Source organism: Lathyrus oleraceus, chromosome 2 (assembly GCF_024323335.1).
Source record: "Lathyrus oleraceus cultivar Zhongwan6 chromosome 2, CAAS_Psat_ZW6_1.0, whole genome shotgun sequence".
NCBI lineage: Eukaryota > Viridiplantae > Streptophyta > Magnoliopsida > Fabales > Fabaceae > Lathyrus > Lathyrus oleraceus.
This window is the reverse complement of record NC_066580.1, coordinates 471,031,417-471,047,820: the sequence shown is the minus strand read 5'-3', so window position 1 is coordinate 471,047,820 and position 16,404 is coordinate 471,031,417. Positions and strand designations below refer to the sequence as shown.

Sequence of the window (16,404 nt, the reverse complement as noted above, 5' to 3'; positions counted from 1 at the left end):
AACAGGGCTTCTTTAAAGTAACAACAAAATGCAAATCGATTTAGCTTATGAAGTCATAAATCAGATCATAATTCGATTCATATTGATGGAAACTATTTTTACGCCTATGCCTCTTTTAGAATTGGGTATGGAGTATCTGCTTTAAATTCTTTAGATAAAGTTTATTAAGTAATCATGACACTGGACGTGAAATGCCAATAATTTTTTAAGATTACTTAAGAAATGCACTTAGATAGAGCACATGTGTTAAAATTCCACGTGACCAAAAAGATCAAAAAGACCAACAACATTTAAACTGATTATGAGTGGTATCTATCTCATATTAGTTAATAATCACGATCCTTTCAGAATTCTTAAACAGTTTCTAGCAATGATTTCACAAACCTGCTAAAAAAGATATAAAACTTATGGTACTACTCTTCATACCAAAAATAAACTGCTTAAATGTAACGGTTAAAAGGATTATGACAAAAACATTGTCCTCATGAACATGCATGCAAAACAAGGACGTAGAATACATTAAGCTATAACAGAATCAGATATTCAAGATCAGAAAGTTGAGATCAAAACCGATTATGCGTCGGTCCACGCAGCGAAAACCGACAGTGGCATCTGAGGCAAATTAGAAAATGAAGGCATTGAAGCTGTTGAATCCATTCCAAACAGCAATGGTAAGCTTCTTCCATATTCAGGACTTTCTTCTCTTGAGTTACTTAAGCTTGTCACAACCGAAGAAGCATTCGACATATGCGATACTCTATTCGAACATTCATCTATTTCTTGACGATAAATATCATCCAAACCTATTGAAAATGATTGGATTTTGCATCTCTTCTGCATTGGATTAATCGCTTCTTCAATGTTAATCACTCCATCATCCACTTTTTTGCTTCTTCTAGCTTCTTCACTGCTAAGAAGATTACTGTTTGCTATAATTTTGTCCACATCATATCTTGTTATATCAAAATTTGTAACAGCATTTTCTCCTCTGAATTTTATAGCTGCTATATCATAAGCTTCACCTGCTTCCTCTTGAGTAGCTGAAAAGTTTCATTTTAATTCAATTAAGTGTAATTAATTAGAATTAGTCATTACATTAGATTAACATGCAGAATTTTTTGAAGTAAGAAATATTGAAAAAGATCATTTGAAGTTATGATTGTGTTTCCTTCTGAACCAACAACTTTAATAAAAGAGAATAGTGTTAAAGTGATTCATGATCAGATTCAGCCTTATGTGACTAAAAAGAAGAGTTCAAAGAGATCAAGAAATGCATCAAAGATTCTCTATATAAAGTTATAAAGCACACTCTTCCTAAGTTAATGTACATCAAAATCAATAATCAATAATAAAAAATAATTGTAATAAAAAGAAAGAATAATTAACCATAAAATGTAAGAGTATACTCACTGAAGGTTCCAAGATAGAGATCTTTGTTTCCTGCAACTCTACCTATTCTAGCTTGCCACCTTCCATGTTGATGGTGTCTGCTACAAAGATAATAATAATCAGATTCAATTTTCTATACTTTTTCAGATATATAGTGCAATTAATGCATGTAATGTAATATATATGAGACCTTGTTACTCCTCTATACATGGAAGCTCCTCTTGAAAAACCACTGCTTTTCCTGTATTAACAAAGTTTAATCATGTTATTAATTTATTATTAACATGGTTGTTATTGTTAATTAACTGCATAATGGTTGAAGCAAAATATTTGTGTACCTTCTTAAATGAGCAACGTATTCTTGTCTGGTCATTTTCTTCATTACATCAAGTTCTTTTTGATAATTTTCTAGCTATTATTATGAGATGATGATTAGTAGAAAATCAGTTACTGTCAGTGTTGAGTTAGATACATGAAAAATGAAGCGAAATGGGAAAGAAATTAATCATTACTGGGAAATTTATACGAGTGGAGGGACCCCAATACTTGAGTGCAGCCATATCATAAGCTCTTGCAGCTTTTTCTTCCATGTCATAACCACCTATTAATGATTTTTTTTGGAGTTACTATGTATAGACACAAAAAATTTCTCTTTTTCTATCATCATTAAGAATGAAAAACATTGTTGATGTTTGGAAAACTTACCTAGATAAACTGAGGAATTATTGTGCATTTGAGTGGATTAATCATCCCCGGGTCAAAGATAAAATAGAAAACACAAAAAAAAAACGACAGTGAGAGATGAATATTACTACAAAATGAACCATTTTAGACCGTTCAACCGATTAAACCTTGAATCTGATTGAATTATGATTCAAGGTCTTGTCGGTTTAATGTTCGAGTTTGGTTTTAAAAACATTCTTACCTTGCTTTCCTTTTCTAACTTGGCCTTCTTTCTTACAACTGTTATCCCATAGATGCGCTTCATATCTACCCGTCCACCTATGTCTGATGAACCGACATTCATTACGCTAAAAAGCACTCATATTTGACAACACTTTCAATGAAACTAAAAAGCACTAGAAGAAAACCAACCTTGTTACACCTCTGTATTGAGATGTTCTTTGCCCTAAAGTTTGATTCTGATTCTTCCTTTTCATAGTATCAATAGAAACAGATTCAACAGGTGATGTTTCTTGTGAACTAGTAACACAGCTTGATTGTGAGTTTGTACTAATAGCATTAATATCTCTTGAGACCCATCTCTTCACATCAAAAACCTCATCCTCAACTATATTTGAGAGCTGAACGCTATCTTTTACCTGATTTTTCATCAACCCTTCTAGTTCTAACATCATATTATTGCTTCGTAACGCGGCGTAACACGAAAGTTGTTGCTCCTGATGCTCCGCCAAACTTCCCAAGAGGTTCATATTCTCTTGTACATGATTTAGGTTATTTGGATTAATGTTCGGTTTATGACATAAAGTTTGGTTATACAAAAAACCATCCATGTTGAGTTGCATTGCTTCTTTGCTACTGCTACTGCATTCATATGGATGAATACTCATTGCTACACACAAAAAAATAGATAAAAGTAGTGAAAAAGTTGAGTCAAAAAGATACTTCAAAAAAATATAAGAATGTAACAAATATTGGAACTAAACTAACCTTGTGATTGTGATCTACTCAAAGCTTCAATACCATATATGGATCCATCAGGCATGAAAGGCAAGGCTGAATACAATCCAACATGTTCACCTTCGACTCCATAGTAACAGCCATAGTTATGATAATAGAAGCTTGTTGGAACTGCTTCAGCATATGAAGGGACACTTATGTTCCTTTGAGGAGAGAAAGAGACACCAAACATGTTACTATTTTGATTGTTTACGTTAATGGAATCAAAATTTTCTATGGACTTCATCTTCAACACTCACTATCTATCACTGCTTAACCTTATACTACAATGTAGTGATTCTAGTATTTGTATTGTTAAGTGTATAAGTAGCTTTTTGATTTTGTTGATGAGTCAGCAATAGATTTGTATAAGGAACAAATTAAGCAAAGCAAGTTATGTAGTAAACAAAAAGAATGTGTTCCAGCAAGAAATGGTTGATAGCTGAGGCTTAGTTAATGCTTTTCATTGGGATCTGTGTTTGTGAAAGACATTCCCTTTTGCTTTATTCTACGCTCCCTACTTGCCTTTCCTTTTTTTTACTTTTCATGATATTTACACTCTACTTTGACTACACTTTTACTATGTGTTTGCAATTTTGTTACATCCATACACTATAATAACATTGCATCACATCACATCACACATTTAAGATTCAAAATGACTATTTATTTTTAACCACGACATCAAATCTTATTCAAAAGCTTTAAAGCAATAGATACATGAATTCTTTCTCTTATATGTCAAAAAGAATTAATCACTCACATTTGAATTTAATATTTTTTTATTAATTAAATGCTATAAAGTTGTAGATGTCACTTGGTTGGTATGTGTAGATCTGCTCATAGAGAGCAGCAAAATCTCTTCACCACTTGTTTTACTCTTCTAAATTTGCAACTCACCATTTAGAGTTAGCTTGGTGGTATCCTTGGTTTAAACATTGATCACAATTCTATTGCTTATATCTTCTTAATTGTTTTAGAAGTTGGTCTATGTAGGCTATTCTTCATTGTTCTTATGCTATTAGAAAGTTATAATGTTTCCCATATTTGAAAACAAGTCACTCAATCTCCCTTCTACTTTTTTGGTTCCAACATTAATGATTTTATTTCTTTATTCATGCAAGAATTTTGACTTTATAAAAAAAATTCTGTCTTAAAACCTAAGTGATAAAGAAAAAAAGTGTACTTCGAGATTTCAAGAAACCCGAACACTAGAGAAGCAGTAGAAAGATTGACGGAAGACACCGGAGTCGAGGTTTGTGGACAAAAGTCGACACGGCGTTATCCAGTGGCGGAAAGGGAGGTCGGTGTTGGGCAAAGTTCGGCTCTCTCATGTTCCGATCAGTGGTACTGGGGCATCTGGTCCAATTTGATGGTTCGCGGGTATTAAACTTGGTCGTTTCAATTCACATATATCCGTTAATGGGTGGTGTTTTAGGCCCGTTATGAATATGATTGGTTTAAATTGGTTAAGATTGCTTTTTATTTGTATCTCCATTACACCTCCAACAATGAAAAATTGAGAGTATAGGTCTTCGGAGTGCCGCCATGTTTTATTTTTAAAAAAAAAAATAACAATCTATTCTCTCGGTTTTTAAAAAACCCAAAGAAATATAGTTATATGAGAGCTCGCTTTGAATCCAATTACTGTATTTTATGTTTTTTTAACGGTTTAATTAATATTTCTTACTTGACACCTTTCCAATTTCATTTTTTTCTTTGTTAATATTTTTTTTTAATTATTATTTACCTCGGTTACATGGTCCAACTGAGAGGTAATATATTTTGCATCAACAATTTCAAATTATTATTTTTAAATGTCTATTTTTATTTTTTATTTTATATATTCAAATCCCTCTGTTGTCATAAAAAACCGACGTGATATCTATTTTAAGTGAGTTTCTATAATATGGCGCTACTGTGCTTTTTATATTTTATATTTTTAATTAATACTTTCACGATAGCTTTTATATAAAACCGACATGTCACATATTTTGCTTGAAATACTTTAGACTGCTATCAAAGATCAAACGTCCTTTCGTCGCTCTCATTTTGCAACAAAAAAAAAACTTAGGTGATTGTCAACGTCACTGTCATCAAAACTCTTCCAACAGATATTCTTCAATACTCGAATATCATCTCCATTTCAACCAAAACTCGTTTGAGGTACGTTTGTTCATTTTGTTTTTCACTAAAACGTTAGTTAGAATGTTTCTCTGTGTTGTTTGATTCACTAAAATAGTTTCTCTTGATCATTTTGAGGTTTATTTAGATAGTCATGGCTGATTTGACAAGCACCTCTCATACAACATTTGCTGCAACCTCTGTTAATACAAAACATAAAAGAAAAACTAGAGGTGTCACAATGTATACCAAGGTGAAAAAAGGTTACGAAAGTGGTATTCACTACCTGGTTACAGTTGATATAAGAACCGGTAGGGCTTATGGTGAACATGTTAAGGATTTTATGGGTTACATTGCGTTACAAGGTAGAAGTAAAGTGAGTATTGTGATAGATAGTTAGCACGAAGTTGACGAGGACTTAAAAGATGTCATATGGGATGATATTAAGGTATTTTATGATTTGTCTACAATTATATATGATCATTTATTTTTTGTTTAAGACTAATAACAACTGTATTGTGTAAACATATGAGGTGTTTGATTTTAGTCCAGATGATAGTATGGTGAAAAAGAAATTGCTTACATATGCTGGTGAGCATTGGAGGGGCTTTAAGACATAACTCACCCATGATTATATTAAACATCCAAAAGATGAAGATGATTATGAATATAAGCCTCCATACTTGATGTGTTCATTTATTAATCAGGATGCTTGGGAGAAATTTGTAAAGTCTCGCACCACTCTTGAGTTCTTGGCAAAGAACCAAAAAGAAAAGGAAAATCTAGCTAGAAATATCTATCCACATAGATTGTCTCGTGGAGGATATCAAAAACTTGAAAAAAAAGATGATTGAAGGAAAAAAAAACAAAGGGAACTATAACTGGGAGATTCTATAAGCCTTGATTGCACATCATCTCCACCATCACGCCACGAGAAATGGAAGAGGACACGTTAAAGAAAATACGGCGAGTTCACATCAGATACTACACACGAAGTGGCTCAAAAGATTGTAAGTAGATACTTTTTTCAACAATATTTATTTTGGTTAAATCAATTTGGTAAAGATGAAATTCCATACGTATTGTAGGATGGTCTGGTTGAACAAACCAAAGTCGATCTCTTCGCTTCACAAGATCGCCGTGACATCTTAGTAGAAGTGATTGGAACCGAGGAGCATCATTGGCATGTTTGTGGTGTTGGAAGAGGCGTTGACTTCATGTTATATTTTGGACCATCTAATATATAAAGAATAAAACCGTAAGAGAGGAGAGAGAGAGAGAGAGAGAGAGAGAGAGAGAGAGAGAGAGAGAGAGAGAGAGAGAGAGAGAGAGAGATTGAAGAGATTTTTGTTGTTAAGTTTGGGGAGGAAAGGAGGAAGTGGAATGAGGAGCGGATGATGTTGGAGGAGGAGAGAGAGAGGTGGAAGGAGGAGTGGGAGATGATATTGGAGGAGGAGAGGGAGATATTATTACAGAAGATGCATGAGAGTGTCCTGAAGAAGCAAGATGAGCAAGAGAGGGAGGCCGAGGAGGAACGAAAGAGGATGGTCGAGGAGGATCTTGAGAAGATGTATGAGAAGTGTATCCGCAATGTGGTTGAGGTATAATATGTATGTTGTTGTTGTTATTATTTGTGTATTTTAACTTTGTATTGTATTTATGTTGTTTTTGTGATGCATAAATTAAATTCATTGAGTCTACTCAACCACACAAATTCAAATCATTTGAAAATTCAAGAGAATGCAATTCAGAACATGGCAAGTGGTACAAGCACGAAAAAAGTTTTCCTGCCAACTAGTGCAGTATTGAAACCGCGCCACCAAAACTAGATAACATTGAGAGACTATCAATGATATTCAAAAGTATTCCCGACCCGTTCTTGGGTATTACATTAAGTCATGATCCAAGTCAGTTATTCGTACTTTCTAAGGATTCTATTTATGAATTTTTTAAGGGAGATGAATACCTAGACAATTTCGTATTACAAAATTGATGCTCATAAGTATAGTTTTTATGTTGATTTCTATTTATATTCATACGCTCTTGTACATTAGCATAAAGATTTGACTTTTGCAGGTTCATGCATGAGTTCTATGTTGAAAGAAGTATAAATAAGTATTGTTTCTTAGATCCATCGCTGCTTGGTCTTACTCGCAGTTCGACATGAAACAATATATTTGTTTACGTACAAGAAAAGTTGAAAGAGAACAAAATGTTATTGACCTCGTTTTACCGCGAGTAAGTCTATAATAATTTGTGTTTTCATTTATAAATTAATTTTATACATATTATTAATTATTCTGAATGTTTATGCAGTGAACATTGACAACTAATTGCTATATGTCCGAGGAAAAATGTTATACTTATTTTTTGCTTGTTGCACTTTGTGCTGCCTGAAGTTGTGGTTAACACTTTGAATGGGTAAGTGGTATTATTCGTAATACTCAAATTTTAACTTTAGATTTGAATAGTTTTTATTCATGTTTAAATTTAACTGACATGTGACATAATGCAATTAAATGAAATTTACTTGGTAAAAAGCCAAAAAAATTATACACAAAAGTAACTATATTACTTGTTCTTTTTTATTTATATTATTTGTGTGTATTAGCGATATAAATATATAAAAATTATTTGTAGTGGCGAAAACAATCCAACGGCTATTCTTGTTATACTATGTTATATGATATATGTTTCATATTGTCTCCGCAGACATTACAAATGGATGGATGAAGCATCAGGTATTACATTAAAAATTAAATTATGATAAGCTAACAACAACACTATTAGCTTAAGATATATATATATATATATATATATATATATATATATATATATATATATATATATATATATATATATATAATATATATATATATATATATATATATATATATATATATATTAAGTTAACAGTGTTGTTGTTAGCTTAGCATAATTATTTTTTAATTATAGGAGTTTAACAAGATTCAAAAGAAGATATAGATGACATCTAATCACGTTGGGTCGGTGCCTTCTTTTTTTTATTTTTAATCTCGACCACAATAGTCTTTCTTGGTTGTTATAATCTTAATTTGTATATGTACTGAGGTTTTGTCATTTTTATGTGCAAATATGTAAATGTGTGTATTCTGTCTTGACGAGAATAATGTAAATTTGTACATTTTGTTTTAAAAACAATGATAATTTGTTATTGTATGTTTACAAGATTTAAAATGATATGATATATTCAAATTTTGTCACGTATTTTGTAGTTTATATGTAAAAAATGATACATGCCATTGAAAATATGGTTTAAAACAATGTAAGTTTGGTATTATGTGTTTACAAGATTTATAATGATATAATACAGGCCAGTAAAAATGAGATTTAAAGCAAATTATACATGACAATAAATAAGATTTAACCTCTCGATTATTATTTAAAACTGAGATAAAAATATACCTCATTACCTCGGTTTTTGAATAAAACTGAGAGGTATATGACGCGCAACAAAATTTGGAAAATAAAAATATGGTGTTGCTAGGGATCGAACCAATGCACATTTAATTTCTAACCTCGGTTTTTAAAACCCGAGGAAAGTGGCAAGTTGTCATGTCACCATTAGTTATCTTGCTTGTGTAATCGAGATAAAAGCCATTTTGCGACCGATGTAAGATATGTTATTTGTAGTAGTGCTCTATCATTCTTGTTAAAATAACCTTTAGAATGTAGTTTGAAAGCCAGGGGAAAGATGTGGAAATCCTAGTAGGAAAACTTTGAGAGGTAAGGGTAGAGATTCCTTAGAGTTTTTGGATATTTAGAAAGGTATATAAGGGGATTGAGAAATATTTTTAAATACATTGAGTTTGTGTAATTCATATATAACGAGTTGGAGAGACTACGAAACGCTTGGGGGTAGAAAATAGGGGTTGTTCTTAGGAAATTATGATATTATTTTCTTGTAACTCTTTAGTAGTCTCTTGTAACAATTCTTGTAAGTATAGTGATTTCTAGAATTTCCCTCTTTCCTAGAGTAGACCGGTTTGATCGAATTGGGTAAGAAATTTCTTTGTGTTCTCGTTTTTATCTTCCTCTTACTTGTTTTGGATTTGCTTACACTGATAGTATGATATTTTGTTGCTTTATGTCATTTATTTTGATTGTCATTGTTTGTTCTACACATCCTTACCATCAATTAAACTAATATTATTGTTAGATTTCAAAGATAGCTTGGTGTGGTTGAACCTTTCAATTTCACAATATGTGTTGCGCACCATGGGACAAATGGGTTTTGTTTACAAGTGATCCCTATGGGTATTAAATGAGATATCGATAAGTTTTTCAGAGACAAAGATTTTGAATTGTGAAAAGTGAATATACAAGCAAGCTTAGTACAACAAATTTTTTTTGAAGCATTGAATGGTGAGGCATCGATTCTTGCATGTCTAACATTAGTAGTGAAAATTAAGATGGTGGATAAGGCCTAGAGTGTAATTATCTTTTGTCTCGGGAAATCTCTAAAGGAAGATGTCATGGAGAAAATTGTGGCTTTGAAGTGGGCAAAAGTTGAATTATTAATGATTTAGGATAATATTGAGGTGAAGATTAAAGATGAAGACAATAATTTACTCTTGTTGAGATCATTACCCAGATCTTTTGAGAACTTCATGGATGACCTTATTTAAGGTAAGGATGATACTATTATTTTGGATGAAGTCTTGATGACTATGAGATCTAAACAGTTTTCAAATGTAAGAGATTTTAAGATTGGCGGTAATGTTAAAGGATTAAGTGTCTTAAGAAGAGGAAGTGATTGTAGAGGGGTGTCCAAATCCAGAAGGTTTGATAATTTAAGGTTAAAATGTTTTATTTGTTAGAAAACATCTCACGTCATGAAGGATAGTATGAAGAGAGGGAAATATATGTTTTGTTCACATTGGTGTTCCTCTAATGAGGATGGTTATAAAAGTGTTTGTACACCAATAGTACATACTTTGGAGACTATAAAGAGTTGGGTCATGGGCTCAGGGTAATTTTATCACCTGTGTCCAAATAAAGAAAACTTTGAGACTTTGAAGCTAGAGCAAAGAGTAGTTCGCCTTAGTGACAATAATACTTGCAAGGTTCATGGTGTTGGTCTGATCATACTTAAAAAGTTGGATGGTTATTGTTGGGGTCAATTCGTGGGGTCAACACGAGGGAACATTTTACAATTTGAGGCTTTTTTTAAGAGCAACACACCTTTGTGAGAGACACATGACATACTCACCAAAAACCTTAAGGTGATTTGATAGGTGTGTGGGTTCTCCCACTTATAAATGCTCAAGTATCCATATTTCTAACCAATGTGGTACTTCCCCATATTACTGACACTTGTTATTCTCAACACTCCCTCTCAATTGTGAGTCTATCCACAATTCTTCCCCCAATTGGAAGCTTCTTTTATCCACATACATGTGTACCGTCGTTGACACTTTTCAACAAGACACCTCCTACTGAAATTTCGATACAAGTAAGTCAGTCTCTTCACTCGAACGAAAGGCTTATGATACCACTATTGGATTCAATTTGGGGGTCAACACGAGGGAGAATTTTACACTTTGGGACTTTTCTTTAAGAGCAACACACCTTTGTGAGAGGCACACCATATACTCACCCAAAACCTTAAGGTGATAGGTGTGTGGATTCTCTCACTTATAAATGCTCAAGTCTATATATTTCTAACCAATGTGGGACTTCCCTACACTACTCACACCTGTTATTCTAAACAATTATGACCTCCTTCTAGACAATGTATGGTGCACTCCATAGCCTAGGCGAAATTTACCAATAAACATGTTTGATGATCCATGCTATTGCACTAAAATTGAACATAGAGTGTTGAATATTTTGCATGGTGGAGTGATCGTGACTAAAAGATCTAAAATATGTAGGTTATATATTTTAGAAGGTTCCAACATTATTGTTCGGTCATCATTATCTAGTGAAGACTTATATGACGAGAACAAGCTCTAAGATTCGAGGTCAAAACATGGTAGATGGATGGACGTTGTTTCATAGCACTTTAATGACTTTTGCAGGAAACAAAGGATAAAAATACACTTATCCGCTTCTAGAATTGTATTACAAGTTGAGTTGCAATGAACTTTTTGAGATAAGACTAGCGGTAAATAAGCTTACTTTATCGATATATATCCATTCACATGAACAAAATTTCACATACCTATGGAGGTTTGGAGTAATAAACATGTTAACTACTCTCGTTTGAAGATCAACACATTTTTCCTATCACATAAATCAAACTAATCTAACTTAATGGTTCATTTTGAATTGTTAATTGCTTTTGATTTTGTTGTGATTGTATTTCAATGTGTTAAATATCATCACACATGTTGTATATTTATATGAAAATGTGGTTATACACAATAGATAATAATATGATTTACACTTATGACTAATTGAATATCAATCAATACTAATTGATTGATAATGGATTCTCAACATTCCCCATAAAGCTGGATCGTATATATTGTATGACATGAGCTTGTTACAAATATAATTCACTCGATAACCCTTGAGAGAATTGGTAAACATATCAGCTAATTGATCTTCATATTTGACAAATTTTGTGGTTATTTCTCTTTATAGTACATTGTCTCTTAGATAATGACAATCTATTTCTATGTGTTTGGTCCGTTCATGGAAAATCGGATTGGATGCAATATGGAGTTCCGCTTGATTGTCGCATATGAGTTTTATGGCATGGAGGTCTCCCAACCTAAGTTTTTTGAGCAAACTCTTAAGCCATGTAAGTTCCTTTGAGCCTGCTACCATAACCTGATATTCAACTTCAGCACTAGATAATGCAACTGTGTTTTGTTTCTTGCTCCTCCATGAGATATTATTTCCTCCAATAAGAATACAATATCCATAAGTGGATCTCCTATCCGACGATGATCTTGTCCAGTCTGCATTTGAATAATAAGTGATTCTATCATCACCTTTATCTTCATTAAATAAGCCTCTTACTGGTGCATTCTTTATATATATGAGAATCTGAATAACTGCATCCCAATGAGTATCACAAGGAGCATTCAAAAATTGTCTCACAATGCTCACTACAAAAGTAATATCCGGTCTGGTGACGTTAAGATAATTGAGTCTACCCACTAGACGTTGATATCTTAATGGTTCTTTCAACAGCTCCCTCTGACCTAGAAGAAGCTTAACGTTGGGATCCATAGCAATATCAATCGGACGACAGTCAAGAATACTAGTTTTAGTTCGGACGTCTAATGCATACTTACGTTGGTTAATTGCAATGCCTGATGAGGATTGAGCAACTTCAATACCTAAGAAGTATCTGAGTGGACCTAAATCTTTTGTCTGAAAGTTTTTGAAATATGAGTTTTAAGTCAATGGATACCCTCTGTATCTTCTCCTATGATAACAATGTCATCAACATAGACCATAAGAAAAAATCACTGACCGATTGAGGAATGAAGGAAGAAAATAAAGTGATCTGCTTCACATCTAGTCATACCAAATTGTATCAAGGCATAGATGAAGCGACTAAACCAAGCACATAGAGACTGTTTCAACCCATAAAGAGAGCAATGAAGGCGACAAACAAGTCTTGAATTTCCAGAAACAGTAAAACCTGGAGGTTAATCCATATACACTTCCTCCTCTAATTCTCCGTGTAAAAAGGAATTTTTAATGTCCAACTGATGAAGCGACCAATGATTAATAGAATCCATTGCAAGGAAGAGACAGACTGAACTAACCTTGACCACTGGAGAAAAAGTGACACCATAATCAAGGCCAAATATATGTGTGTATCCTTTGGCTACCAAATAAGCTTTGAAACGATCAATCTGACCATCTGGTCCAACTTTCACTATATAAACCCATCGACATCCCACTATAGTTTTGTTTGAAGGTAAAGTAACAATGTCCCAAGTGTTATTTGAATGCAATGCGGTCATTTCTTCCACCATCGCCTGATACCAATTGGGATCAATCATAGCTTCACCTGTAGACTTAAAAATAGACACATAATCCAAAGCAGACACAAAACAAACATAGGAAGTAGAGAGACAATCATAATTTAAAACACCAACATATTTAGGATTTGGATTATGAGATTGTATACCTTTTTGTAATGTTATTGAAAGGTCAAGTTTAGGTGACGTAGCTGAAGGAATAGTTGGAGCAGGAGATGGTGTTGGTGGATCAATATCATCTCTAACTTCTGATGGACGGGGTGCTCTTCGCTGGTAGACCTACAATGGAGGTTTAATGGGTATGGGGATGACATAAGGGATATATCGAACATCTAAATTACAAATCTCATCGGGTGACACAAAGGCATAGAAAAAAGGGAACCTTCAAAGAATGTAACATCGGAGGAAACAATGCATTGTTGAAGTTGAGGACCAAAACAATAATATCCCTTTTGTATACGTGAGTAGCCTAGAAAAATATATTTGAGATATTTGGCGGAAAGTTTGTCTTTACCTGGACTAAGATCATGAACAAAGCATACACAACCAAAAATGCGAAGAGGAGTGGAGTAGAAATCATATTGCGGATTCAAGATAGAGTATAGAATATGATCTTGAAGGATCGATGAAGGCATTCAGTTGATATGGTTATATGTTGTAAGGAGAGTGTCACCCCAAAAACGAGAAGGTACATTATGGTGAAGTAACAGAGTCTGTGCAGTTTCAACTAAATGATTATTCTTCCGTTTAGCAACGTCGTTCTGTTGTGGTGTATGAGCACATGATGATTGACGAATAAATCCTTATGGTGTTAAAAAAGATTGAAACTGGGATGACATATATTCACGAGCATTATCAAAGCGTAAAATTTTAATGGAAGTGTTAAACTGGTTTTTAATTTCAGCATAAAACTCTTGGAATATATGGAAAACATATGAACGATTTTTCATTAGAAATAACCAAGTGCATCGTGAGAAATCATCGATGAAAGTCACAAAGTAGTATGATGCAACACTTTTATGCACTCGTTGACAATAAGTACTATGAATATGTTTACCTAATTGACAGGACTGACACTCAAAAGATAAAATCTTAGAAAAACTAGGAACTAAAAGACGCATTTTATTAAGACTATGGTGACCCAAACGTTGATGTGTAAGGTATTGAGAATCAATATAAGCACATGCCACCGGTGGAGATACATGATATAATCCTCCAGATTCACTTCCTCTAGATGATATAATCAGAATAAGACAAGTGAGATAAGAGGGATTTATTACCAGTTATATGATCATATGCACCAGAGTCAAGGACCCAAGGAACAAGAGAAGATGTAGAGACAAAAGTTATAGGATTACCCGACTGAGCAACAGTGGTCGATGGTGATGGTTGATGGGCTACTTTGAATTGAAGGAAATCATTTTAATTAGCGGTGGGAATAGTAACGTCTTTAGTGATATCCGATTGAGCAACGACAATGACTTGTGGTTATCGTTGTTGTTCTCTTGCCTTTGTATGATAATCGACTTCAATGTGATCGTAATGATTGCAATAGTTACAACGAATACCGTGATAATGACCATCTCGTCCTATGGTTCGTCCACCACGACCATGATAGTGGGAAGCAAGAGCATATGGTCCAGTGGGAGGTGGAGTAGAAACTGGTCCAAAAGCATGAGGTGTAGCCAACCACAACAGTTGTTCACTAACTGCTTCATAGTTAGGAACATTGGTTCCTGATAAAATCTAGTTCCGTACGGAATCAATTTCTGATGGTAGTCCGACAAGTGCCACGATCATGAAATACTTACTTTTTTGTTCAGCACAAGTTGTTGCATCTTTTGTAAAAGGCATTAGGGTTATGAAATTTTTCTTTAACACATCAAGCTTACTCAGATAGGCTTGCATATCCATATTCTCATATTTCAACGAATTAAGTTTGGTGATGATATTGTAAAGATTCTGGACATCATTAGAGAAGACTTTCTTAGCCTTTTCCCAAACCTCATTGAAGTGATAAATGTGTGGTACCGTGTTTGGAGATTAGTTGCTATGGAAAACCATAATACAATGCATAGAGAAGTATCGATCTGTTTCCACTTATCGCGTTTGGCGGCGGGAATACTGTCTGATTTTATAGTTAAGTGATCCTCATATCCTTGACCGTGAAATCACATTTTGACAGCACCAACCCATATGTTGTAATTGGCCGTTCCGGTTAGTTTCTTACACGGGATAAGTGGAACCTTAGTGAACGTGACAGAATCGATATCTCTTATGATATTTGATGACTTGAAACAAAAAATCGAGAGCAGATCTGGAAAGAGCGCAGGGAGGCGCTACCGGCGACGAAAAAGAAAACGGGGGGGGGGGGGGGGGGGGGGACACACTGCCACGCGCGGCTGGTAAGGAGGCGCATGAGATTCACGCACGGGCAGAGTGAGGGCGCGTGGACCGGCAGGAGGTGGCGCGGTTTTTGGATTCTGGTCGATCGGGAGGAGACGAATTTGTCGGTATTATTATCTCTTCGTAAGGTCTTTGGGAGCGGCGACAACGCTCGTGACAGTGATGTGGCTGGTCGGTAATTTATGGAGAAGGAAAAAAAATTTGTGAAAGACAGGAGATCAATCAGCTCTAAATACCATGTTGTGATTGTATTTATGTGTGTCAAATATGATCCCACATGATATATATTTATATACAAATATGATTATACACAATAACTAATAATATAATTTACACTTATGATTAATTGAATATCAATTAATATTAATTGATTGATAACGAATTTTCAACTAATATGTTGTTTTTTCAACTAATGTATTGTTCAATGCTCTTTTTTTTCCTTCATTATAATTTTATTCTATTGAATTTTCATAGGCAAGATTTTTTAAAGAAACAATTGATATTTTGTTATATTTATTTTCTTCGGAAAACCTAGTCTTCCAAGTTTTTGTTTATTTTTTGTTTTTATTTTTTAATAAATTTATTGAGTTGCTGCAAATAATAAGTGATGATTTTGGAAATCTAATATATAGGATAGATGCCATTTCTTTCATGTGATGATTTTATTGAGTTTAGCAAAAACTAAACCAATATCTAAAAATTAATACCTAAACAAATGAAGAATAACCAATGAAAGTTAGGCTAAAATGTGACAAATTTACCTGCCAGCTTCTTCTTCATCCCCTAAAGTAAAAACTTTCAAATTTAGATTCTTCTT

At 33.7% G+C, this 16,404-nt stretch overlaps 1 protein-coding gene across 2 annotated transcripts; it reads right to left on the bottom strand.

Moving 5' to 3' along the window:
* Positions 1–304: 304 nt before the first annotated feature.
* On the bottom strand, positions 305–3,476 carry LOC127120507 (AP2-like ethylene-responsive transcription factor AIL1). Of its 2 annotated transcripts, none has more exons than XM_051050956.1 (9): positions 3,061–3,476; positions 2,485–2,962; positions 2,315–2,397; positions 2,095–2,103; positions 1,902–1,990; positions 1,728–1,801; positions 1,580–1,630; positions 1,411–1,490; positions 305–1,040 (listed from the first exon to the last, which is right to left on the bottom strand). In XM_051050956.1, exons 1-9 carry the CDS (start codon positions 3,314–3,316, stop codon positions 574–576), a joined length of 1,587 nt encoding a protein of 528 aa, XP_050906913.1. In that variant the 5' UTR covers positions 3,317–3,476; the 3' UTR covers positions 305–573. The 2 variants fall into 2 exon arrangements, with proteins under 2 accessions (XP_050906913.1, XP_050906914.1); XM_051050957.1 differs by having other exon boundaries at positions 1,411–1,487; positions 3,061–3,474.
* Between the last annotated feature and the right edge of the window lie 12,928 nt (positions 3,477–16,404).

Excerpts from the sequence above, each read along its gene's own strand:
- LOC127120507 (XM_051050956.1), bottom strand. The coding sequence starts at position 3,316 with ATGAAGTCCATAGAAAATTTTGATTCCATTAACGTAAACAATCAAAAT. Across the intron at positions 2,398-2,484 it reads CAATACAGAGGTGTAACAAG|ACATAGGTGGACGGGTAGAT; the intron begins GTTGGTTTTCTT and ends TCGGTTCATCAG. Across the intron at positions 1,631-1,727 it reads TACGTTGCTCATTTAAGAAG|GAAAAGCAGTGGTTTTTCAA; the intron begins GTACACAAATAT and ends TTGTTAATACAG.